Below are 26835 nucleotides of genomic sequence, written 5' to 3'. Positions count from 1 at the left end.
CTTCCGGGTTGTCTGTCATGGTGGCGTCCTTAACGCTGCGGACAAGCATTTACAAACGCATTGAGATAGGTAGAAAGCGGCGATGAAAGACGTGGTGAAGTGGCACAAAATAGCGTCTGCTACGTACGCTCTGGGCGTCTGGACCATGATCGGCTCCTACTTTTATTTCTCCCGTTTTCAGGACAAGGCAGGTGAGTGAAAGAATCACAACATACCACACACACATCACACACTAAAGGTAAACAGCAGCAACGACTCGACCATGGTTACTGGTAATTAATACTTTTTTTTGTGGCAAATTGTTATTATAACCCGCAGAGGGTTGTATTTGACTAGTAGTGTAATATTATACGACATAACCACTATACGGTATCATTTGGTTGCATTGTTTATGGGTAGAAACAAAGTAAGCTTAAAATGTTGTATTGCATTAAATTGCACACTAATTAAAAATATCAGCATCATCACATTCATTAATATTGTGCCGACTTCTGCATAAATAAATGAATACATCTTTGATTTTCCTCCCTCTGACTTAGTGGAAAAGAAAAAAGAAGAAGAGGAGGACGATAGAAACAAAGTGGTGTACAAGACTAAACGCACCGAAACGGTCATCATCTACAAGAAAGACTTTGTCCCGTACCCCACGAGGATCTCCAACTTCTTCGAATCCCTCTTCAAGTGAACCAGGCGCCGGAGACAGCAACAAATGGCTGTCAAGGGGCGCTGAGTGTGAGGACATTATTAGGATTTGAAATGAAATCACACATGACTTATCCGCCTGTTCTAGTTGGACTAGAACCATGGTGTTTGAATCCAACCACAAATCGTTTTTTTTTTATATATATATATATATAAGTGTCAGTAACATGCAGCACTGACCCAGTCATCCAGATTTTCATCCTCCTGCATGTTTAACCAGTTTTCTCACTCTGTCTCTTGTAGTTGCAGGGAAATGGAATTCAGCCATCTTTAATGTTAAATGTACATCAGTGTGTTTTGTGGCAAAAATGGCTTCTGTGACAGGAAAAATATTAGAAATGCCTTTCAGAATAATGCAGAACAGAGGAAGGTGTACATTTTATTTGGGTAAGCTACTCTGCAGTCATTTGAAAACACCTGGAATTGTTTGCATTTTTCTCATATTTGTACAAAAAACATTTGATCCTCCTTGAAATCTTGAAATTAAAGCCTACTGACACCACAAGCATTTATTCGTTAAAAGTGCCAATATAAGTAATGTTCTTATGCAGACATTAACTTTTTGTAGTTGTTTTTTTACGTGAACGGTACTTGAGTCTCTGACATCTGCTCTCAATGACGCTTTTATTTCATGCACTGTCTCCACAAGATCTGTTTCTGAATCGTCCATTAAATAGAACTCGTGGATTTATTGGTGTGTATAGGATCGTTATCCAGTTCAGAGGTCAACTTCAGCCTCCAGACAGAAGGCCTCACAGTATCTTCAGTCACTCTTTATCATGATGCAGTATGACTAAAAGCTGTCCTGTCTCTGAGGCAGAGAGGAAACCAAACCAGAACATTTCCATCACCACGCTTCACAGCTGGTTGGAGGTTCTTCTCCTGAAAAGCTCCAAACATTTAAACTGTTACTGTGGACAAGTGGCTGTGTTTCATCCATCTGTCCAGACCTCATTATTCCTAAAGGCTCCCTGCTCCCCGTCTTGCTCTAATGTTCTTGCTTGCAGATCCTTGATGAATTTCTTTTAGGTTTTTGGAGACTTCTTTTAACATTAATCTCAGTGTGAATTTGGCCAGTCCTAGAAAAAAATGGCAGTTATTTGAAATCTACACCACTAGTAGATTATTTTCTACAGTGGAATGATTTATTTTAAGTCAGTCAGAGATCTAGTTAATTCCCTCGTCATACTCATGCACATCCACACCTTTTTTTTTCTGAAGGCCTTAGAGTACTCTAGAGCTTGGCGTGAAGACACCGCTAATTCAGTATCATATAGAACAGCAGAGGCTTGATGTCCGAGGTTTAAGTAAGAAGGCGTCTGATCTGCTCCAAACTAAATGTCTATTGTGTTATTGGTCGCGAGGCATTTGTTTGGGTATATCAGCTTTATTAATAAGTTTGCTTGTTCAAATATGTTGAAAATGTCGCACATTTTCACATAGTACTTTACTTTTATTACTCGTGACTGCAAGTGTGACTATATAGAAATTTTGACTGGGAAAAGTCTAATATGGTATAAAGTAAGCACTTACACCAATACTTTTTCTCTGGCCTTTTATCACAACACATGTGTAATAATGATGTCTGCATTCCATTAACGGGGAGAAAAAAAATAAAAAATAAAAATATAAACTTCCTTGCAAACTTCCAGAAGCAAATTACATGTGCTGCCGGTTCCGGCCGCTAGAGAGCGACATCGCCTCGTCGTCCACACTCACTGCAAGCACCCGGAAGTTGTGACAGCGTGCTCCCCAACAACACAAGAATCACAACAATGAAAGCTATCATTCAGAGGGTCACCAAGGCGAGTGTGACAGGTAAGCAGCTGTAAGTCGAGCGACGTTGCCGTGTGTATGTAGCTAAACGGAGCCTGAAAGCTTTTAGTTGTCCGCGCTGCTGAAGTGTTGGCTGAAGATAGCTAGGTTAGCATTAGCATTACAAGGCGAATGAGGGAGGCAGGTGTTCCTCAGCTGGGAGGGAACCTTTAGAGATTAAAGCTTGTTTCACAAATAATGAACGTGTCCTGATAGTTGAGTGACTACCTGGCTCCCCCCCCCCCCCCCCCCCCCACACTGTGATGCGATCACCAACATGGCAAACTCAAACGACACGATTCAAATGTCCATAACACTGTTTGAAACTGTATTTAAAGGGATCTACCACTTTGAGTTTACTTGTCAAAACTCAAGTTATTACACTGAAATATCGTGAAAAAATATTACGTGTGGGTTTTAATAGTCGAACAGCCTGATTGGAGGAACTGTTAAATCTAAAAAACAATCATTCAGTCAATCTTTTTGTGTTTTCCTGCAGTGGGAGAGGAGCAGATCAGTTCAATAGGACGAGGACTGTGTGTCCTGCTGGGTATATCAGTGGAGGACACACAGAGGGATGCTGACTACATGTGAGTGTGTTTACTCTAGCACTTTAGTTGAGTATACATTTTCAACTCTACCACGATCAGATATATACTAGGCAGTCATAACATTATGACCACAAGCCTAATGTTGTGTAAGTCACCCTTTTGCGGCCAACACATCCCTGACCCATCGGGGCATGGACTCCACTGGACCTCTGAGGTGTGCTGTGGTATCTGGCCCTAACACTTTAGGTCTTCAGGTCCTGCAAGTTGAGAGGTGGGGTCTAAATGGATCAGACTTGTGTGTCCAGCACATCCCATACATCCTGGATTGGATTAAGATGCAGGGAACTTGGAGGCCAGGTCAGCGCCTTGAACTCATTGGGTTTCTTAGACCATTCCATAAACCATGTTTTTTTTTGTGTCAGGGAGCATTGTCCTGCTTTAAGAGGTCACTGACATCAGGGAGTAACGTTTCCATGAAAGGGTGTATATGCTCTGAGTCTGCAACAGTGCTTAGGTAGGTGGTATGTGTCAGGGCAGGCAGGACCCAACGTTGCCCAAAGAATTACACGACCTTTCCTGGCTTGGTTTCTTCACCACTGCCATCATTGAATCTGTTTTCATGAATTTCCCATTGTAGGAGCCTCTAGAAGTAGACATGGGCCAGCATGGACACCCTGACTGGTCTGCAACTCTGTGGCCATATACAAAACAAATTGTGATCCACTGTGTGTTCTGAGACGTTTCAATCAGAACCAGCATCAACTTTTTCAGCAGTTTGAACTACAGTAGCTCGTCTGTTGGATCCAACCACACGGGCCAGTCTTCTCTTCAAGAAGCCTTGGCCGGTCCACCTCCACCTTCACTGAACCACTTCTGACAGATACTGACCACTGCAGATGAAGAACACCGCACATGATCTGCAGTTGTGGAGATACTGTGACCCATCATCATCTTTTAGGATAAAATGTTCACATGCTGCCTAATGTATCCTAACCATTGTCAGGTGCCATGATAACCAGATAGTCAGTGTTCACTTCACCTGTCAGTGGTCATAATGTTATGGCTGTCCTTATATACTTCTATATAACTATATACTTGACATCCAGTAGATCATCACAGACGTCCTTATTGTTTCTGAACTTGCGTTTCCAGAGTACGCAAGATCCTGAACTTGCGTCTGTTTGAAGACGAGAATGGGCGAGCGTGGACTAAAAGCGCCATGGATCGGGACTTCGAGGTGCTGTGTGTGAGCCAGTTCACGCTGCAGTGTATACTGAAGGGCAACAAGCCAGACTTCCACTCGGCCATGCCTGCAGAGTTGGCCCAGCCCTTCTACGACAGCATCCTGGAGAACATGAGGAGCACCTACAAGCCAGAGCGCATTAAGGGTAAGTTTAGACATCTTCCTTTAAAGTCCCTCATACTTTTTTCATTTTCTGATTTGGTCAGAAATTGGAATTTTAGGCCTCATTGTGAAAAGTGTTTATGTTACAAAAAGCCAGTTTGAAATGAGTCCCAGCAAGTTGGAAGGTGAGAATCTTCTTGATTCTAATTAAAAACAAAAGTGACAAGCGTCTCCATTTCCTGCTCATGCGTTTGGACCAGTGCGCCGCCCCTCTGCTGTTTAATTGCTTGTATTTACATCTCAGAGTAGGGTTATGGCAGTTTATGGGGTGGATTATCAGTGCGGTGACGGTGGCAGTGGCAGTGAATTGGGTCAGCCCACCGGGGAACAGGTGCAGAGAACACCTTGTCCCAGGAAGGGAGGCATAAGGCTTCCTAATTAGTCCCCTCCTCCTCCAGAGAGGAAATACGATGATGCAGCGCTTTTCCACCACGGCCCTCGGCTTCATTGTGCAGATGGTGTCATTAATCTCGCAGAGCTGGTGGAAAGAAGGAGAACAATTAAGCTGAAACTTCCTGTCCTCGCACAGTCCTCTCGTCTTTTGTCCCCAATATCTCAAGGCTCCACCTTTGATAATGAGACATCGGCTGTCAGTGCCAGACAAATGCCACTTGCCTGCGCTAATACATGATTATAAGATGTCTTCTTCTTTCTCTGTTTTTTTTCTTTCCAGACGGGAAGTTTGGGGCGTCCATGCAGGTCCACATTCAAAACGACGGCCCCGTTACCATAGAACTGACATCACCGAGTGGTCCCTTAGACCCCAAACAGGTACGTCACTGAGCATGAATGTCTGGACAGATCAACAACAAAAAAAACAACTTTCTTTTAAACTTTTTCTCATGTTCCATGGTCATGGATAGAGTCCACTGATGACCATTGGTTAGGTTCTTTAGTCAAGATCGTCAGTACAGGTACATTTTACTTTAAACTTTAAATTATCTTCAATATGAGTAGATATAATAAACACTGGTTGGTCATTTAATCCACCACAGTCCAGAAGAAGAAGTCTAGAATTAACAGCAGCCCTAATTTAATTTCTTCAGCTGAACCACTAGATGGTGATATTTGCTCTTTTGTTGTTGGTAATGACTCTTACTTATCAAGCAGTTAACATTTAAAACAGTTTTTTTAAAATATGGCATAAGAATTTGTATTTGCCCTGATCAGGTAGTGAAGAGGCAATTGAGTTAAAGAAGTAGGAGTAATTTAAGTAGTTTCAGAAAATCCAAGAAATAACTTTAAACATGCATACTGCAACAGTCACATTAAAAAATGATGGCTGCTGTTGTCATCTCTTCTTATGAAGCTGGACAGATTGTCTTCTCACTCAGTTGCTCCCATGGAGGAGCTGAAAGTCCCATTAGTTTAGTACTGTGTGTGTGTGTGTGTGTGTGTGTGTGTGTGTGTGTGTGGGCTGTGTGTGGGCTGTGTGGGCTTCATGAGTGCATGATTGGCAGCGAAGGCCCATGTGAACATGCTTTGGGGAGCTCACTGCTGTCAGTTGATGCTCACCCTCTGCAGTACCTGTCCCTGTGGAAAAGCCTGTAGTTTGGGAAATCAGGAAGCTGTCGCTGCAGCATTAACACTGTGGAAAGCAAGCAGAACCTGAAGTAGTAGTAGTAAATCATTTTTAAAAATCATTTTTCCCTGAGGAGGGTAGTAATAACCCCCGGTACCGTCAAAAGTCCCAAGAGAAGCGGAAGAATAGAACAGAAACAAATGAGCAGAAATGGACGAAGACGCAGGTCTTTTGAATGACAAGTTGAGCTTCAAAGTCCTGCCAGATGGTTCTCTAGACAAGAATAAAGTTAACTGCATTTACTGTTGATGGAACTGAGTTAGGGAGCTGAGATGTTGATAAAAGTACATCCCTTCCAGGTCCATTTAAAAGAGACATTAAAAAAAAGTGAGATTAATTTGTGTTAACTTTGGAAATCACATGATTAATCGTGATTACATATCTTAACGCACTGACAGCACTAATTCCGATATACCAGTCCTGCACTAAATCCTCCTTCATGACTAGGAGGCATGAAGTGGTCATGACTTCATGACTAATGTTCAGTTGATATTGAAACAGCGTAATTAAACTGGGGGATCATTTTGGAGGATGTCGTTTGCGGTGCTGTCAGACTGGATTGAAATAAACACCGAAGGGTTTCTGTTATTAAGCCACTGACTAAAGTGCGGTTGTCAAAATAATAGGCCTGTACAACACAATATGGCTGAGTAGTACTACAAACCACAGCCTCCAAAATGAATCAACAGCTCTCTCAGTTATTTTAAACTAATGCTGAAAACCAAAACCTTCATGAAGATATCACTTAGTGAAGAACTGTTACATTACAATGCGTGTTATGATGTTTACTACATTAGTGTATCTAATGAAATGGTGAGTGAACGTATACTTTGAAAAGAGTTGGAGGAAAGTGTATCTGTCACTTTTAATTGTCTGAGTAGCTCTGGGATATTTTTTGTAATGAGACCATGAATGGTTGTTTGTCTCTTAGCCCTGTTATAGACTGGCGACCTGTCCAGGATGCACCCCGCCTCTGGCCCAATGGCAGCTGGGATAGGCTTTGTGCTTTTTTTTATGAGTCATGATAACTGATTAATTGTATTACTTGGAAGTACTGATATGTGGAGCTGAGAAATACTAAGAAAAAATCTGGTGGTTATTTTGGTGAACTCTGTAGAAATATTGTTTAAGCTCAAAGTGAAGGTGAGATGTATGGGAATGTCTGCTGTTAGTTGACCTTTGACCTTATAATGGCATTGTAAGGTCAGAATTTCATTAAAGTAGGGTTACTTCATATTCTGGAGACTTTGAATGACTGCTGCATGACCAACACTGGCATCTGTGGTGCCACTGAAACTCAGTTGTTTTATTGACCAATGTGGACTCACAGTATCAGGCAAATAGTTCCTCTCGGTAACAGGGATCCACCTCTCTCAGCCTCTTCCTCCTGCCATCTAAGAGACGTTCACACATGCAATTTCCTGGGTTTATTTTTGCTCACTTCCACAGAACTCGACTAACGTCCTTATGCCTTGGCTGTTGGCCGGCTTTGGCTGCCCTCGTCTTGGTGGGCTTGGCTCGCTTGCCCAAAGGGAGGGTTATGAAGCAGTCCTCAGAATTTTAATCTTGTCTGTTTTGGATGTTTTGCTGTGGGGGCTGAGGAGCCAAAGCCAAGGCTGAACATGAATAAAAGGCCATCCAATAGGCTAAGCTTGGCACGATGTGTGTGTGTGTGTGAGTGTGTGTGTGAGTGTGAGTGTGAGTGTGAGTGTGAGTGTGTGTGTGGCAGGCGGGGGGGATGAAGCAACAGCCAACAGACAGTGTTCCTTTCTTTCCATGAATCGGATTTAGTCCACCACAGGGTCAAGCGGCCGGCAAACAATGGAGTTATCCAGAGCAATGGAAATCATCCTGTTTGGATTTTGTCTTTGAGACACTGAAGGCTGCAGTTGTTTTTCTGTTTGTTCACCTTACTGTTTGTGCATTTTGATCTGAGCTCCGGGCTGAAACCCAACACTGACAGAAATTATGTAACGTTTGATCATGTTAGGAGAGCTCTTCGTCAGATAGGGAGTCACTATTGACGGTTAGCGTAGCTTGAAATTGACAGTTTAAAATGCATTTTATACCAAATTTAAAAATCAAATAAGTTACCTTTCAGTGCCCAGTTTTTAATCAGATGTTGAATGTCCCCTTGTTTTCCTGCTAGTAGCAACTATAACAGCTGGCCTGCTTTGACACTATAGCGTGTTAATGGGTTCAGCCGCGAATAACATTAGCTACTTTGCTGTTCTTTGAATAATGTAATGTCTTATGCAATGCTTTGGATTTTTAAGATGACATTCAGGTCATAAATATTTCCCTTGCAGCCATGAAACTTTTAGCGTGTTTGCGGGCCTCTTTCAGATGACGGGGAGAATTCCCACTTCATCATCACCGCCGGGATGTTTTATGAACGGCAACGCGTTCAGCGAGGAAGGAGGAGGAGCGGCTTCGATTGGAGTAGCGACTACTCGTGTTGAGTGGCGTTGTGAAGAGCAGTTTTGAAGTGTGTGTGCGAGGGAGTGCGTGCCGTCACAACAATAGACTCATTGATGTGATCATATGACGGCTCAGAATAGCTCCTGACGTGGAGAGACTAGAAGCAGTGGTGTATTCACGAAGACAAGCCACTTTTCCTTTGTTTAATTAGTTACACTAATTCTCATGCATGTTGGGACCTTTGGGTGGCTTCTGAACACACTGCAAAGGTCACGATCTGCAAGTCATGATGTGGCATGTTCACGTTGAGCCCACTGAGCCACCGGGCACATCAGACTGGTGAGGGTTCAGCTGCGGTTCAGCCAGAGGGGAAATATAAAATTTTAAAAGTTAAGAGTTGAGAAAAGTCTTTATAATTTATATTTATTAGTAGTTTAACCTTACTCCAGATGAACACTGCAGACTTCAAACCACTAGGAAAATAACTGAAGAATATTCATTTAGGTGTGTTTTATGTGGGACGTCATTGTTCACAATAACAAACTATTTGTATCTTGAGTTCTAAAAAAGGCTGGGTTATTTTAACATGGTTACTTTCAACTAAAGGAACTTTTACCAACCAATCACCTACCTAATATGGTACATAAAGAAATATAATAGAAGAAGAAGAATCAGGCCAGGTCAACACCTTGTGCTGTTCTTCTTGTTTTCTGAGTTGTTCCTAAACTGTTTGTGTGTGTGTGTGTCTGTGTCAGGCTGCATCCTGCTGGAGATGGCTGCTGCCATCAAGGAGTGTCATTGCTATGGGGTGGGGGTGCCTGGTCTGGTCTAGGTGGGTGGTACTTGTCTAAGTGACATCCACATGAATGCCAGGTCCAAAAGTTTCCCAGCAGAACATTGGATTGTCACAAGATGGTCAATGTTATTAGAATTAGAATGTCTTTATTTGTCATTGCACAAGTACAACGGAATTTAATGATCGGTGATCGGTGTAATTGATTCAAAATGCCGCAGCAAGAGCATTGACAGGAATTAGGAAGAGAGATCATATTACTCCAGTTTTAGCTTCTCTTCACTGGCTCCCTTTAAAGTCTAGAATAGAATTTAAAATCCTCCTCCTTACATACAAGGCCCTTAAAGGCCTAGCTCCATCGTATCTTAAAGACCTTATTGTACCATATCATCCCAGCAGATCACTTCGGTCTGAAAGTGCAGGCCTACTTGTGGTTCCTAGAATTTCAAAAAGTAGAATGGGAGGTAGAGCTTTCAGCTATCAGGCTCCTCTCCTGTGGAACCAGCTCCCAGTTTGGGTTCGGGAGGCAGACACTCAATCTATTTTTAAGGTCAGGCTTAAGACTTTCCTTTTTGATCAGGCTTATAGTTAGGGCTGGACTAAACCATCCCTTAGTTATGCTGCTATAGGCCTAGGCTGCTGGGGGACGATGCACCAAACACATGTCCTCCTTCTTTCTTCTCTCTCCTCTCTCGCATCCTCCACTTTCTTTTCTCTGGCACAGAGCTCTTGCCCTCTAATTTCCTATATACTACTAGTCATACAATTCTGTGCTATTACTATGTAGAATGTTTACTGCTGTGTGTGCCCCCCCCCCCCCTTGTGTGTTTTTCCTTGCCACCGTTGCCTTCAGGCTTGCTCTGGGGGTTTCAGGCCGGGTTTTTGTAAAGCGTCTTGAGACGATTTGTATTGTTATTGACGCTATATAAATAAAATTGAATTGAATTGAATTGTAAATACAAGACCATTTACCAAGTGGTGTATTCATTCACCAAAAAAACACGGCACAGAACATTCTAATAAATGGATGAAATGCATAAGAGGGTTTCTGAGCCACAAAGTTGCGCTTGAACACACCACAAAGACTTCATCCCATGACCATCTGGCACATACACTCTGCCTTAAAGGAAGAAATTCTTCTGGGAAACATGAGGCAGCGAAGCTAGGAAGATAGGAAGCGCGTCAAACCGTCGTACAGAGCCAACCCCTCTGGAATCATGCCGATCAGTCATTTTATTTACCTTCAGTACTTCTCTTTCTCATTTCATTCTCTGGTTTTCGAAGCCAAACAGCCAATCAGAGTGATTTCTCTTACCGTCTTGTTCCACTGCCGATTCAACGTGCTGAATCAGCTGAAAAGCTGCTGACAAAATATCTGACTCGTGCCAGCGGTGCGGGACACACTGCAAAAGCTTGGGCCGCACCCGCTCATCGATGGCACAACATTTGAAAACAGCCGAAGCGCTTGGTGTGTCATGGCCCTTAGTGCCTAGTAGGGGGGAAAAGCTGCACTTCCCCTCATGCAGCTTCGGTTACAACATAATGCCATCATGAAATAGACTTATGGTGTTTACTTTGCTAGTCTCTTATTCTCTTTCAGTGCCAACTGTTTAAATGGTTGCAAAGAAAAATCCATCTTAAAACACATCTGCTATGGTTTCTATTTAGTATGCATGGCATGTGCCCTGTAGTTAATTGTTATTGACATGAATTGTCCATGCATATGGGCATATTGTAGCAATAATGAGATACAGAATGTATTAATGAGAAAGTCTTTCTGTTCTCTTGTTTTCCGACAGTTGTCAAAGCAGGAGAAGCAGCAGCAGAGGAAAGAGAAGACGCGCTCCAAGGGCCCCTCAGATTCGAGCAGGGAGAAGAGCGCCCAGCGTTCCCGACAGGACCCCAACGCCAGCAGCGGGGCGGAGGGCGATGTGTCTTCAGAGAGGGAGCCCTAGGTGAGGGAGCCTGGAGCTGTTCTCACACATGAACGGATACATTCTTCTTAATCTTAATTTGTGCCGGTACTTTATTAAACGCTGAAATAACGGAAATAGTAAAGCTTTAGTAGACACAAGGTGTAAGATGATTGTTAAGTCTGTTTCTAATAAATCTGTTATTTAAATATATTCTTTCATCTCAAAGCTGCATTCATTGAATTTTAATTTTGAGACATTGCAACAACCAGAAAACTTAACGTTGTCCAATGCGAGTTGAAGTCGACAAACCGAACCAATAGATTAAAGAGGCAACCCGGAGTAAACATGTGTACACCCTCCACCAATACAAAGCAATGCATTCACTCTGGCCAGATATCATCGATATATTGATATACTGGTGGTGAAACACTGAGTATGCGGGTAATTGGTTATCCGGGCAAGTGTCCCCCATTGGAGATGGGGGACAGTGATTGTAACTCCCATCTACAGAACAACAACCGCAGCCTTTAACAATGCAGTTAAGAAAATGTTTTTTTTCCAGGAAGTTAATATCTGTGTTTCATTTCAGAAGGAGTGAAATAAATCTGTTTATTTATTTGGAAAGCTGAAGATAACTTTACTGTTACAGCATAGGTGGCCTGGAAGTCATGCCAGTATCCCTGTCCATTCATTTTTTTATGGTGAAAAGTTGACCTGAAGTCGCACCTTTGGGGACTGATTATGCTCTGGCAAAGATCTATTTGGGTGGGCTTCATCTGATGACGGACAGAAGAGCAACAGCGACATAGTCATACACATCATCTAAGCGTTGTGGGGTTGAATTTGTTTACAACTAAATGAGAGTGCGACATTAGCATGCCCCGGGAAAGACGATCGTCACATTAATGGGAAATAAAGCGGGTTAAAAGGAGCCAGAATTATCCTTTAATGTCCTGTGGATCTGATCGACAACGTTTGAGCAAGACCATTACATCTGCGTCATTATGCATGAAATGAAGACCAGTGTTTACATGCAAGAAATTCCATCTCGGAGACATAAAGTACTATAATTTTAGCATTCCCCTATAGAAATTGAAAAGTAGTCTCTGAAATTTCGCAGAAGCTCTGAGGAGTTCAGTGCAGTTACAGCTGTTCCTCTGTGAGGTGGATGCACAGTTTTTTTCCGCCTTTGCACTCTCAACAAATATAGTTGCCCCCAAAAATAGTTCTGTCTCATCTGTTATGTCTGTGTGTCATGTGCAATATGGCAGCTTTAAATGTGCAGATAGAAGCAGTTGCAGTCTCTCCGTTTTCATCGTCGCTTCCCGCTCTCCTCTTTGTTATTGTTGACATGGCGGTGAAACCCAGCAACGCTCATGAGAGACAGACGTGCTTGTTTCACAGTCTGCGGGTATATATTGTGGAGATGAACGGGTTGTCCTTATTTTCCTTGAGTATTTGTTTACTTGTGCAAAAATGGACGAGTCGTAGGAGAACGGAGACGGAGAGGGTTTGAGTCAGCTCCCTCCGTGTCCCTTCCACTCTCCCTGCAGAGGCCGCCCCTGTCCCTGTGTCCACCCTCTAAAAGGCACCCCCATAAACGGATATGCCATCAAACTGGCACTGTAAAAGTAGCCACACTTCCTGATCCACAAATGGACTGATGATAAGTACTTTTCTGACATCTGACAGATGTCAGCATGTCTGACACCAGGATGAACCTTTAAGATCTGAGGTGTGTTATTTTAGTTTTATTTAGTGCGGCTTTGACTATTGTATATGTGTTGTACTGTAATTCCCAGTGCATGTTGGGTAAATATGTTTCCAAAGACTTGGGAGACTTCAGCTTCTGATTACGTAAGAGCTTTTTGTCTGACTGAGAGCCAGGGATGAGGAAGAAGAAGAAAAATGTTTGATAAGTCATTTGGATTTGTGTGTGTGTGTGTGTGCGTGTGCGTGTGTGTGTGTGTGTGTAGCAGGAGAGTGCACACACAGCAGTTCTGGCTGGAGAGGTGGGAGCGGGACATTTGGATGTAAGAGAGATGTCAGACAAGGGCCCTGCTTGCTTGGCTCTGCCGCTGCATATTTTAACGAGCGTGTCGGTGTTTCCCGAGGTTTGCTTTGCGTTCGAGTGAGTAATTTTTTGACAGTCCTCCCTTATCTTGTCTGGCCCTCCTTCCTGTTTGCAATGTTTTCAAGTTTTGATATAAACCGCTCACGAGAAGGTTTCTGCTGCTCGTCAGGCAGCTGTGAACATCTTTTTTTAACCCACATAGACAACTGCTGCTCCAGCTGATCTCAAATGGCCTTTTGCACAAATGTCAGAAATACATTAAGAGTAGATTTAACTTCCATATGAAATATTTATGTGCCTGCTTTTTGTTATTTTCAGTGTTATGGATAAAGCCGACAGTGCGAGTGTCTGTTTCTGCTAATATAATCTGCCAGTCTAATGCATACTTAAAAGTCCTCCAAAGCAGTCAACAAGTTCTGCACTATAAATTAACCAACAATACAACAAATACAAGGCATCTGGAAGAAGGAATCTGTGATTGCCTACCAAGGGCAAGCAAACACATGTGAATGTAAAGGCTTCCAGCATTGGTCACCTCGAGTCTGTTTCTCCAGAAGAGCTGAAACAGACCGCTGCAGCAATGTACAGTGTTTAGCCAGGAAATGAAAGAATTATTAACAGAAGTTTGGCATCTGTAACTACAAGAAATGTCTGAAATATGGTTCAATGAGTAAAACGGTGGAAACAATGTAAACTGTGTCTTCTTGGATCATGGAGTCTGACTCTTTCAAGCATTTCTGAATGTGGTCATATAACCAGAACAACCTTATACAGTAGATGCAGTGGCCCAACAAATGTTTTGTGGTGGAAAGTTGGTCTGACGGGCCAATCAAATTGTTTGGGTAGACCTTATTTGATGATGGACAGACAAATACCAGCAGTGTAGTCATACACGTCATCTGAGCGCCACCGAGTCGAATTTGTCTACAACAAAATGGCTGTAATTGGTTTTAGGCCTATCCAGTTACGAGCTATTTTTTTCCTCTGTATCGATTGAAACACGCCGCATAATGAAATCCAAATGGCGAGTCACCAGACTCATATTTTGGTAAGAATTCTGACTATAAATGCAGTACAAAGTAAAATGAAACAACATTCCTCCAGGACGTAAACAGAACAACAAAAAACTAGGACATTTCTATATTAAGTGCATGTGTGCAGACACAGAAGACCCTGTACAGGCAATGTGCAGTATAGTACAGTGAGACAGACATTAAATACAAGCCGTTAATAATCTCAGACAGTACAGGAAATGAGTAAGGTGCAGGTGAAGAGCATGGCATACAATATATTTCAACCAATAATGTTACATTTTAAACAAAGGTTTGAGCTGTTGGAAAATATTTCATGAAGGCAAGTAAAATTTGTTATTTCAAAAAAAAAGTGAAAAATTCTCTCTACAGTATCAAACTCAAAAGCAGAAGATATTTGGGGGCTTGATACATACCTACTAAAGAAATATAAAGACGTCTTAACCCCCCCGATCACCAACATTATAAACCAATCACTGGAGCTGTACTAAAAACAGCTATTGTAACTCCCATCTACAAATCAGGTGACAAACAGGAAATCAGTAATTAGAGACCCATCAGTATACTTCCTGCTGTCTCAAAAGTGATTGAAAAGGTGGTACCTGAACAACTGCTAGCCCACCTAAATTCTGAAAACTTATTACATCCTATGCAGTTTGGTTTTAGAACAAATCATTTGACTGAAACAGCACGTTGTTACTTTACTGAAGTCATTAAATCCAGTCTTGACAAGGGAGGGGTGGTGGGCGCTGTATTTTTAGACCTGCGTAAGGCATTTGACACTGTTGATCACTCTGTGCTTCTCTCTAAGCTCATACAATTCAATCTATCCACAAATGTGTTAAGCTGGTTTGAGTCTTATTTATCTGACCTCTCTCAGTGTGTTCGCATAAAAGACAAAATATCGCCATTAAGAGCCTGTGCTATGGGGGTACCACAAGGTTCCATCTTAGGGCCGGTGTTGTTCACCTACATCAATGATCTTCCATCTGTCTGTGATGGTGTGGAAATCTTGATGTATGCCTTTATGTACACGATAAAGACCTCAAAAAAGTTGCTGCCAAACTGACAGCCACCATGCATAAAGTCTCAGAGTGGCTTACGAAGTCATGCCTTACACTTAACACTGAGAAAACTGTTACTATGTGTTTTTTTTATAATAAATACGGACACTTTTCCACAAATTTATGTGGATGGAAAGGAACTGCAAAATGTTAATGAGTTCAAATACCTAGGAGTGACTTTAGACCCAACACTTAGCTTTAAAAAACACATTAAAAAGCTATGTCATACATTGAAATACAGCCTAGCTAATTTTAGATTTATAAGTAGATGCATCTAAGACATACCTGAATGCACTGTTCTTTTCATATCTCCACTACTGTATGCCAGTATAGTCACAGGCAAATAAGACTGCTCTGAAACCAATTACATCTATTCACAAACAAGCTATCAAAATCTTAGACAAAAAACCACTCCAGTCTCATATCTGTGACATACTCCCTAAACACATTTTACTCAATTTTGATAATTTAATAATGTACGCAAATTGACGTCTGTTACTCAAAATCATTCATAATTCCGCACCTCCACCTTTGAGAAGATTTGTCCAGCCCTGTGCTCAAAAAATGGGTAGAACTACCAGGTCCACCATACTGTAAGTGGGAACTGTAGCGTGCCCTTTCGAGGCACAGCATTTGCTCAATCAACCTTCTCCTTTAAAGCAATAAAAACATGGAGCACACTCCCAGTTAATCTGAAAACCTGTTTAGATTAAGTTGACCAATACACACTTCAAATGAAAGCTAAAGTTCTTCCCTGTCTGCTGGACACATTAATATCGCTGATTGCGTATAAAGGATACACCCGTAGGATTCCTGAGAAAGGTTTTAAAGCTCTGTGTGGTGTCTTCGGACGTTGCCATCTTGGCAGTGCCTGACACCTTACTCCCAGCTTATTTAAAAATGCTCAGAGGGGTGAAACTGGACTGGACCAGACCTGACATCCGCCAAATTGTAAAGATACCCGCCTATAATTAAAATCCAAGCAGCCATACCTTTAATTCTGTATAACTTTAATCCTTGATATACATTAATTTAAACAGTTGAGTCAAAATTCTAATTCGTACAGTTGAATAGAGAAATAAGCTATAGAGACAAGCAGTTACAGAAAATGAATGAATGAATGAATGAATGCATGAACGCACACGTGTATTTCTGCTGTGAAGTTGGACATTTTAACGTGGATGGGGACTGACTCGCTTTTGAGGCCAGCCTCTAGTGGACATTAGAGGAACTGCAGCTATTGGCTATTGAGGGTTTGCTTAATTTCCAGTTCTGGTGCAACCTCTCCTCTATAACACTTTTCAAGGCGATAGCATATCAATAATCTGTTTTTAACATGTTCTGCTGTCCCCAACTGTGTGTAGCAAAAATCAAATGTAGCTTTACTGTCACTGATAAAAGACAGAATACACTATTTGTCTTTGAAATGAACTATTTTATTAATGTTTTATATTTTTTATTTTATTTACTATTTTAATTTAATTTTACTAGATTTTATTTTACTTATTTTTGTTTTATTTAATCATTCTTTTATCTGTGGTTCTTAACATTTTTTTTTTTGTATGTGCAACTAAGCTACTGTGACCAAGCAGTTTCCCTTGTGGATGAATAAAGTTTATCTAAGTCTAAGTCTAAGAACATTAGTCACTTGTTTCAGTGTGGTAGTAGACAACCTTTGCACTAATTTACATTTGAGTTCCTCCCATTTAGAAAAAGTTATATAACTACTATTTTATATGTTCTAATACTCTAATGTTCTAGGCCATTACTGACTAAGACACTTAATGAACTGTTCTGTTTTTTGTCGTGCAGATGTCGGAGGGGGGACGTGACCTGAGCCCTTTTCTCAGGAAGGACGTTATCCTCTGTGACTCTTACACCTGAGCATGGACCGTCCTCCTTCCTGTTTGAAAGTCAGCAGGATTCTTTCAGACTGTCACAGAACATCTTCCTCTCGCTGGTGTCGTAGGCCTCTCTCCTGCAGAATCTATAGGATGGCTGGAACAGGTGGAACAGCTAGGTTTATTGAGGAGACTGAACATGGGTTGATATGAGACAAAGCAGATGTCAGCAGCGCCGCACTGTGTGGCCCAGTAGCATTGTATACTCTCTTTATTTTTGCCACTGCCTTCTTTGCTTGTTTCCACCTTGATCTGACTCTTTGAGATTCTCCTGCCTGTTCCCACGTATTCTCTGCCCTAGAAACGTCCATTAACCCTGAAGTGTAGCTCAGCTCCTTGGCTCATAGTGCAGATACAAGAACATCAGGGCAGTGACGACGTAACAGCCTTGTATTGATTGCATCAGTGATGCCACATGTGCAGAGTCTCTTTTAAAAGGATATTATACCTTTTGACTGTATGTTTCAAAATAGAACAAAAATAGCTGAATGGCATGCCCTCTCTAGTGAGCAAAAACTATGAGCCAAGCTAACTTGCTAAGTAAGCAACCAAATATCTAAGTTAGGTAAGTAAAAGTATGGATACTTGTGTAAAATAATACTCTGGTAAAAGTAAAAGTACTGATTCAACTCCTTTACTCAAGTAAAAGTAAGAAAGTACAGGCTCTGAAATGTACTTAAGTAAAAATGATTTTACCATTAATGAAACAATTCATCCGTTGATAATTCTGCAAAATGAAAAAGGTTCTAACAGAATAATCTAGACTGAACTGACCAGAGGTCCTGCATGAGCATCTAGATCATTTTTAATAATAAATTAAGTGTTATTGGGTAGTTGTTGTTTTTAAACCGAGAGCTAGCTAGCGTTAGCTATAAACAATGTGTTCCCATAGCATTGCTAACGTTGTAAACTGGCTTCCAAAAAATGCTCAAAAAGCTAATGATAGCAACAGAAACCACGCCATACCTGAATTTTTTTTTTTGTTTTTTTCAGATTAGACCAGTACTTCCCAAACAGTGGGGTCAAGGGGGGCGTGAGCAGCAGCAGGGACTTTCAGTGTCTTTAACGATGCTTTAACGATTAACAAGCCTCCAGTCAAGGTGGCAACAGAGCTCAAACTAATCAACAGGCTGCCTGTTCAACCCAGTAGAAGAAGTGCACAGGAGCTGATGGAGGGTTTTGGAGGGTATTTTTCTTTATAACTGTAGGCACGTACATAGATCGCGTTTTTACTAAATATGACGCGACTGGTCTAATTCTAGGCTCAGTTTGTCAGTCCCCTGTGAATTTCCATCGATTGATAACAGGCACAGGTATCACCAACAGGCCGGTCATTTTGTCAGTGCAGTCCATCATCGACTTTCCCTCTCTAGTGCGATGCTCTAGTCGTGTCCGATCATGTCACGTCTTTTACGTCATGTCATCCTTAGAGGTTAAAAAAGTAACGAGCCTGTTTTTCCAATGTTTAGGAGTAGAAAGTACAGATATTTGTGTACAAATGTAGGGCGTAAAAGTAAAAAGTCGCCAGAAAAATAAATACGCAAGTAAAGTACAGATATCTGAAAAGTCTACTTAAGTACAGTAACGAAGTATTTGTACTTCGCTACTTCCCACCTCTGCTAACGGCAGTCTTCAAGCTAAATAGCTAATGTGTTAGTTTAACAAAACTTTGTGGTTCGTGTTTGCATCCCAAGTAGTATTGACGAATCAATACGAGTAGACTTGCATGCAGGGAAACTTTCTGTGCGGAGCGCTAAAGAAGCAGAAGACAAGCAAGCTGTTTGTCAAGCAAACAGGAAGTTAAACAGAAACTGCTAAGTGAGTGTAAACCTGCAATGTGTGATTGTCATCTCTCAAGTTACAAGTCATACTCTAAACAATGATCAGGGCTCTCTTCAGGATCCACTCGCTTCGCCAGAAAATGTGACCTGTATGTCTTTTCCTTGTGTTGACCCGTCAGACCGGCTCAGATGAAATGACTGCTTTTACCCCAGGGATAGCTGTGCCATCTCTTCAGCTGTAGTTGATTTCTAGACGAGGACGGAGAAGCTGCAGCTAAGTGACTATGAGTCAGTTTGTCTCAATTACCTGTGCTTTACCTCTGTGGAGAGGGGCTAGCTGTGCTTCAGTGAGCACTAGCATCAGTGTGGTTGGAAGATCTCCTATTTATTCATGTTTTCATTATGACATTGTCCAGCTGACAGATCTGAATGTACATTTTGTTGTCATTTTATAAAGATATAGGTCAGAAAAGTTGTGTCTGTGTGTTTGTTCACACTTTTATTCTGCTTGTTTTAGCATGCACGCTTGTCCTTATTTCTCCTTTCATTATCACCACCTGGCCCATCTATACTGTCCCAACTTTAGCCCTTTTCTTCTTTTTTTTTAGTTCAAGGAAGCTATTCCTGGACAACCTTACAATATCCCCCACCCTCTACCTCATTTCCTCCAGTGCAGTGGTGCTGAGCTGAGGTTTCTCCGTGTTGTGGTGGAGAGCAGCAGGAGGGGAAGCAGAGGAGCTGCTGTATCCTGGGCTTGGGAACTCTCGCAAAGGGAAGACATGACCCAGATATGTCTGCCAGCTAGCTAGTCTTAGTACAGCTTCAAATTGGGCTAGAACTGCAGTTTTCCTCTGCAGTGACTGCGTTGTGATCCCAGTGCCAGACAAGCTTTACTGTAAGAGGAGGACGTATACTGTGGGGCCTTGGATTATTGATGTACTGTACCAAACATCTCAGAGGGCTGCAATCGATCAAAGCTGTAACCGGGGCGAGAACAGGGAGTGTCGTGTAGGTCAGATGTTTGAGGGTTGTCTCTCTGTGGAATCACCTGAGTGTTTGAGAACAACACCGCTGTTTGTGTGTCTTTGTGTGGACATCCTGAGCCGCAGGGCAGGGCAGTGGGAGTGGGAGTATCAGTGGGACATGGGAAAGTGGGTTAAATTCCAGGCATTCTCTTACATCTGAAGGTACACTGTTTCTGGTTTGTCTTTCCTTCAACTTATCTTACATCTTATGTGTGTGAGAGAGTCCTTTGCCAAGCCCACTGGCTATGGAAAAACAATTTAACTGGATTTAATTTGTTGCCCCCCTCCTCCTTCCTCTTCCCTCCTTCCCCTAGGTTTTTTTTTTTTCTTTTGTGTGTGTCTGGGAGGTTGGGAATTCGTCTTGTTTAGTAACTTCATGCCCAGTCCAACCTCACTTTGCAAGTTAGACAGGCCAGGTTTCATGGCAGCTTCAAGGCCTCTGGTCATGTCAGGACCATCACTCAACTTCGATGTTTTTTGTGTGCGAGTAAACAATGTCCATCTTATTTAGAAGACTTTTTCTTTGGCTTAGATAAAACTAAAACTTATTTTCCTCAAAGTCTGATGCACACCTCTCAGTCATGTCTCTTGTTTTTCTTCCCTGCCTTTCTTGTGTTTTACTTGATCCCTCTCAGCTCCAAGCTCTAAAGGGTTAAATAAGCACAATGAAACCAGTTGCCTAGAGCCCTGACCACTTTTTCCATTCTTGCTGGAAAGTTTCCAGTGCTATTTATATGAAACCTCAGGCCCAACAATCAAGAAACCCACTTGGCTGGGATAAAGTATTATCCATTATCCTAATGTCTGTTTCACTCAGATCACACCATAAAGAAACCTCAGAAATGGCAGAGACACGCTGTGGAATCTGTTGCCCATATCTACTATGTGGACTCAGATATACAGTAAATTATCAGACAACACGTAAAAGCAGGCACCGGTGAAATCAATCCGCATGACCTAACTATTATTATGTAACCAAAGAAAATACTACAGCACATCTAATCTGTCTTGGACTTGATGAAAGATTTGCTGTAGTGGAAAGTCTAAGGCTCATTTTAGACCAAATGTCTGAAGAGAAACAGAAACTCTCTTTTATCCGCGTTCAGAGGGAATGGCATTCACAGTTGGCTGAGATATTGAAATATTTAAAAATGATAACATTATTACTGCAGTGGAGGCAGTTTGCCTGGAAGCCATCACTGTAGTGTTTCACTGCTTCCCACAGTGTTTGTGAACGAGTGGTATTAATCCAAAACCACTACAGCGGTTATTAGAAAGCCAAGAAACACAACTAAATATTGCTATTATTATTATCAAACAATACAGGGTAGACCTTTTTGGACCTTATTGGCTGTTGCAAGAGATATGGTATCCATGCACTTAATTTAATTTATTCATTTCATTTCAACCAGCAAATGATACAATTTGCATCAAAATTTTACTGTTTGTATAAGATATGATCTTGCACTTTACCTGCACTTTTTTAGCACTGATTCACGTATACGCATCCACACATTTATTAATGGGAGCCTTAACTGTTCAAGTCCTCACAACTGGATTATTAAATGGATTTGCCAGATAAGCAGGTATCATAAGCATCGGGCTGTCACTGCTCAATGGCCTGAAGCTGTATCCTATTAAACTGTACGCTTTTAAATATGTACTAAAATTATATGATCTATCTCGCCCAACTCTGCAGTTCGCATCAGGCTTAGAGAGTGATCTGGTTTCTTTCAAATCCTTTTTTTCCTTTGTGTATTTTCTTCTCAAACTCAATTCCCCACAGCTTTCTAAAAAGAAAAAGAAAATGATTAAATTTAAGTGTATATAAAGATGACTGAGCCCTCCATGAAGTCACCACTATCCTGAAGAGCACATTTGAAGCTCAGTGAGGTGGCTCCAGCTGTCACCATCTTGGCAGTGCCAGACTCCATGTAACGCCTAGCTAATTCTGCATAGACAGTAGCGAAGATACAGCAAAAAGCTACAATTCATTTTCAGTGGAAGTTGACAATATGAGGCATCAAACTGAGGGCCAACAGAACAGTTGTGACGTGCGACATATCAAAGTTAAGTCATTAACTTTTTTTGATGCTTCAATGATGTGGTGACCCGTCAACCAATCATATGCATTTCATTCACCAAGTCAAAAACGGACAGAGAGATGGAGCATGACATGGTAGTCAATGGGTCTCGCGTTTAGAGACAGCATCTAGTGGACAGTATATGAACTGCAGTTTTTGGTACTTTCATTTTGGCTTAATTTATGTGGATGTCTTGGCGCGGACTAGATATCTTTATCTAAATATGTAAACTAAAGACTGAGACATATTGAACATTTCTGAATGTAGAACTAGACTCAGTGGCCATTAGAGGAATTGCAGTTTTGGGCCCTCTGCACTGGCTTCATTATTCAGCCCAGAAGTTGCAGCTTGGCTTGAGTGAGCAATAACATTCTTCAAGCGCTAAACACTTGTGGTTTGTGGTCTGTTGTGTTTTTGCCTCTGCCTCCGAGTCTTGTCTTCACACAGAAAAACAAACAATGGTAAAAAGCAGTTATCAAATTTGTTGGTCCAAGCAAGTTCTCAGTTTCCTTTTATCGAAATGAACGTGTTAAGGAAAATCGTCTTGATGCCACTACTTATTTATTTATTTATTTTTAAATGAGCGATCAACTCATGCACTAGCAGCAATGCAGCAGTAACATGGTGGAAAGCAAGCAGACTGAAGTGCGGTCGTTGTAAATGATTTTCGCCTGCAGAGGGCAGTAATATGCCAAAGGAAGAAGAAGAAAAAGAAACAGACAAAGATAAAGAAACGGTTCTTTTAACTTCCTCCTCAAAACCTTGCCAGATGCTTCTTTCGACAACTTACTGTCAGTGTGAAGTGAGTTAGCTTTCACTGAGATGCAATTAATTTGCATCAATGCGCGTTAACTAGCCTATGGAAATCATGCGATTAATCGCGATGTAATTGAATCTGCTGACAGGTCCAGAAAACTATTTCATATGAAAGTATTTTTTTTTTTTATAAAACTATAAAGTTAGCGTGACTTAAAGACACATCAATGTGAAATATATCAGGTTAAAAAAAAAACATAGCTCCTTTAACTTTGACAAAGAACATTATGTCAAAAAGTGTACAGAAAACGTAGCATGGTTAAGGTGGAGCTATACACATGGCAGTTTAAATATTTTTAGACACACATGTAGAGTGGATACAGGTTTTAGTTTAGCTCTATCGCGGATAGTGGTACAGTGGTTTCAGTGAGCGCGTCGTGTGCGCGCTCAGCTCCTCGCGCCCCCTCCTCAATGTTTGTCAGACGGACGCGTCCATGGAGAACTCGTGCCGCCTCGTTCTGCCTCCCCACTTCCCAAACAACATTTCAACATGACTGAAGAAGACAAACCCGCTCTGCCAAACACCAACACGCTGTTTTTCTAACCTTTTTTTCTGCTGCCTCATCCAAGCGGTACCCATTTCCAACTTTTTGCCCCCCACCTCCCACCCTTTTACTCCCCCCCACCCCCACCCTCACCCCCTCACCCCCCTCGTCCCCGGGAGATAAATCACTTCCCTGGAAATTAAAGGAGGTTGGTTTTTGTTTTATTTCCACTCCGGGGATCCGCATGGATGTGGCCGCGGTAGAGGGGATGTCTCTGCCGGGTATCCGACTCCGGAATCGAGCGACGCAAGTGATGCCGAACCAGAAGAAGGTCAACGCGAGACGGAAAAGGCGAAAGGAGTTGGTTTTAATCCAGATATGCTTGTTCGGCGGCTTGCTGCTGGTCGTGAAGGGGTTTTCCTACTTAGCGGAAAATTCAGGTGAGCACTGAAGGCGTTTTATTGAGCTGACTCCACGGAGCTCCTGGATGCCGGCGAAGGGGAGCTCACTGTTTGTTTCATTGTTTTCCATATTTGCCTCTAACACACAGCTGTATTTGTCCTCACAGAGACACATTAACGTCCCTTACAAAGACAGCTGTAGTGTGGAAACATATAGGGGTATATAGTATGGCACACTCTATAAATTTCTGATTAGACTGTAAATTATAATGCAACTGCACTGTTAATCTGTATAATAACCTACTGATCCATGCAGGGAAATTGCAATTTAACAATATCCAGTTTGGAAAAGAGAGATATATTTACATGCTGCTGTGCTTTTGACAAAGGAAATAATAAAATGCACAGGAAGTGAATGAAAACGTCCTGCAAAAGCCAATGTGTGAAGGAGAATCAAGAGTATTTAGGATTATTGATAAAAGTGCCCAAATGGAAAGCGGATTAACAGTGATTTAACAGTACATTAACCATCGTGTGCAAAGATCAACTGCAGGGAATTAAAGTTTTTCATCTAAGTCCTTCAAAATATTCACTATTTTTTTCTTTTTTTTGCTAACTTATAATATTTCTTAATCTCTTAATACTCCATAAAGTTAAAGAGAGTTCCTACGTAAATAAAACGTCTCCGTGCGGTTATTTGAAGGTGTCTGTTCTGTCATACAAGAGCCTATAATGGAAATTAATCTGATCTTAAAGTGTGGGGAACTATTCAGGGATGCAGAGGCTCCTGCATGTTCAGGTGTTTTAGCTGCAGAGCAGTGAAATCAGGACATTGTGCCCCAGGGTGCAGGCCTGCATCTCTCCATGTCACTGCCAGTGGTGACACAGAGTCTCTGACTTTAAGGCGTTAAATCATTAGATTTGCATCCTCTGTCACCCTGACAGCTAATAAATAGCTGCAGCACTTTGTAGCAGCAAACATCTGCATAATGACTGAATGTCGGCGTGTTCCTCCTTTTTTATCCATCTCCGACTGTTCTCCCAACTTGATTACTGAGTCAGCATCAGCTAAAGTGAGATGTATTTATCACTCCACGGACAGAAGGTCTGCATGAATATTCATACACTCATGATTTGTGCATCATCAGTGAGACTCTCCTTCTTCGTTCCTCCCCACTGCGTCTCCTGGTTACATAGAAATTCAACAGGGCTGCTCTCTGCATGTGCAGTTCAGAATCAGAGAAGAACAAGAGGCAACACATTTAATGCATTTCCCTTGCCCCCATTGTGTTCTTGTTTACTCTTAATCAGCTTGCTCAAATATCAATTAAAGCTGATTATTCATGATGCGTTTAATGAAGTTCTGCTAAACTGAGCTTGATGCTGTGGATCTAGAAGCGGAGCGCTCAGCACCCTCTCGCAGTGGAACATTAATCATTCCCGTACTCATCCTTTCCGCTCTTTGTGCGAGATAGCGAAAGATAGAAGGAGGGAGGACAGTGCAGTGCTGGCACGCAAACATTTCTTCTGCTGCTGCTGCTGCTGCTGCTGCTGTGTGTGGTGTGATGAAGGTGAGGCTAGGTGAGAAGTTCAGCCATGCCCCGAGGACTATTGAATAACCAGGCTTTTTAATTCTACTTGAATCCCTCTCTTAGGCCAGACTTGTGGTTGGCAGGGTGGAAAGGGCAGAATGCTCCTGCTGGGCTCTGTGAAGTATGAAATGAATTCATTGGTGTTGCTGCTTTCTTGAAGAATGTGCAGATGTAGCCACAGTGGGAGCCCCACTTTGTGCACTGTGCTGTTGCTCCACTCCCCCAAGAGGATTTTGTTTTGGAAAATCATGAAATTCCCCCTGTATGTATGAATTAGACACACACACCCAACTGACACATCTGTGGCGCACTCATCCAGATGTTCACTATCCTGCAATTACGTAAAGAATCACACTTTTCATGAGACGACCGAGATAAGCAAGGACGACAAAAATAGAACAAACTGACGAGGTGGCAAAAGTATTCACTTTCTGAACTTAAGTAAAAGTACGGATACTTGTGTAAAATAATACTCTGGTAAAAGTAAAAGTACTGATTCAACTCCTTTACTCAAGTAAAAGTAAGAAAGTACAGGCTCTGAAATGTACTTAAGTAAAAGTAAAAATGATTTTGCCATTAATGAAACAATTCATCCGTTGATAATTTTGCAAAGTGAAAAAGGTTCTAACAGAATAATCTAGACTGAACTGACCAGATCGAGGTCCTGCATGAGCATCTAGATCATTTTTAATAATAAATTAAGTGTTATTGGGTTGTTGTTGTTGTTTTTAAACCGAGAGCTAGCGTTAGCTATAAACGATGTGTTCCCATAGCATTGCTAACGTTGTAAACTGGCTTCCAAAAAATGCTCAAAAAGCTAATGATAACAACAGAAACCACGCCATATCTGAATTTGTTTTTTTTCCCCAATAAGCTAATGATAACAACAGAAACCACGCCATATCTGAATTTGTTTTTTTTTCCCAATAAGCTAATGATAACAACAGAAACCACGCCATATCTGAATTTGTTTTTTTGTTTTTTTTCAAAAAGCTAATGATAGCAAAATAAACCACACCATACCAGAATTTTTATTATTATTATTATTTTATTTTATTTTATTTTATTTTTTCAGATTAGGCCAGTACTTCTCAAATAGTGGGGTCAGGGGGGGCATGAGCGGCATCGGAGACTTTCAGTGTCTTTAATGATGCTTGAACAATTAACAAGCCTCTAGTCAACAGGCTGCCTGTTCAACCCAGTAGAAGAAGTACACAGGAGCTGATGGAGGGTATTGGAGGGTATTTTCCTTTATAGCTGTAGGCATGTACATAGATCGCGTTTTTACTAAATATGACGCGACTGATCTAATTCTAGGCTCAGTTTGTCAGTCCCCTGTGAATTTCCATCGATTGATAACAGGTACAGGCACAGGTATCACCAACAGGCCGGTCAT

The 26835-nt window shown here is 41.6% G+C and overlaps 3 protein-coding genes across 3 annotated transcripts in view; all 3 read left to right on the top strand.

Moving 5' to 3' along the window:
- Window positions 1-1717, top strand: LOC311494611 (small integral membrane protein 26-like; the record flags this gene model as incomplete). Its single annotated transcript, XM_084553737.1, is given in 4 exon segments — window positions 1-191; window positions 540-676; window positions 678-732; window positions 1710-1717. Coding segments are annotated over 4 exon segments (309 nt in total). The 5' UTR covers window positions 1-82.
- Window positions 1718-2428: 711 nt separating this feature from the next.
- Window positions 2429-19612, top strand: dtd1 (D-aminoacyl-tRNA deacylase 1). The gene is made up of 6 exons (XM_084568808.1): window positions 2429-2520; window positions 3017-3107; window positions 4221-4456; window positions 5147-5244; window positions 11069-11224; window positions 17167-19612. Exons 1-5 carry the CDS (start codon window positions 2478-2480, stop codon window positions 11222-11224), a joined length of 624 nt encoding a protein of 207 aa, XP_084424934.1. The 5' UTR covers window positions 2429-2477; the 3' UTR covers window positions 17167-19612.
- A 4078-nt stretch (window positions 19613-23690) lies between these two features.
- Window positions 23691-26835, top strand: part of LOC311498838 (sodium/potassium/calcium exchanger 3-like) — a gene marked incomplete at its 5' end in the record, with an annotated part of 41135 nt that continues 37990 nt past the window's right edge. Inside the window, one exon of the mRNA XM_084559602.1 lies at window positions 23691-23886. Within this exon, the coding sequence (XP_084415728.1) occupies window positions 23691-23886 (196 nt within the window). The remainder of the gene's footprint in view (window positions 23887-26835) is intronic.

This window comes from Chelon labrosus, assembly GCF_963514085.1.
Source record: "Chelon labrosus genome assembly, chromosome: 2".
Classification (NCBI taxonomy): Eukaryota; Metazoa; Chordata; class Actinopteri; order Mugiliformes; family Mugilidae; genus Chelon; species Chelon labrosus.
The sequence above is the reverse complement of the archived record's forward strand: the minus strand, read 5'-3'. Positions and strand labels throughout refer to the sequence as shown.

Coding starts and splice junctions, on each gene's coding strand:
- dtd1 (XM_084568808.1), top strand. CDS start 2,478: ATGAAAGCTATCATTCAGAGGGTCACCAAGGCGAGTGTGACAG. Junction 4,457..5,146: donor CAAGCCAGAGCGCATTAAGG/GTAAGTTTAGAC, acceptor TTTTCTTTCCAG/ACGGGAAGTTTGGGGCGTCC. Junction 5,245..11,068: donor GTCCCTTAGACCCCAAACAG/GTACGTCACTGA, acceptor GTTTTCCGACAG/TTGTCAAAGCAGGAGAAGCA.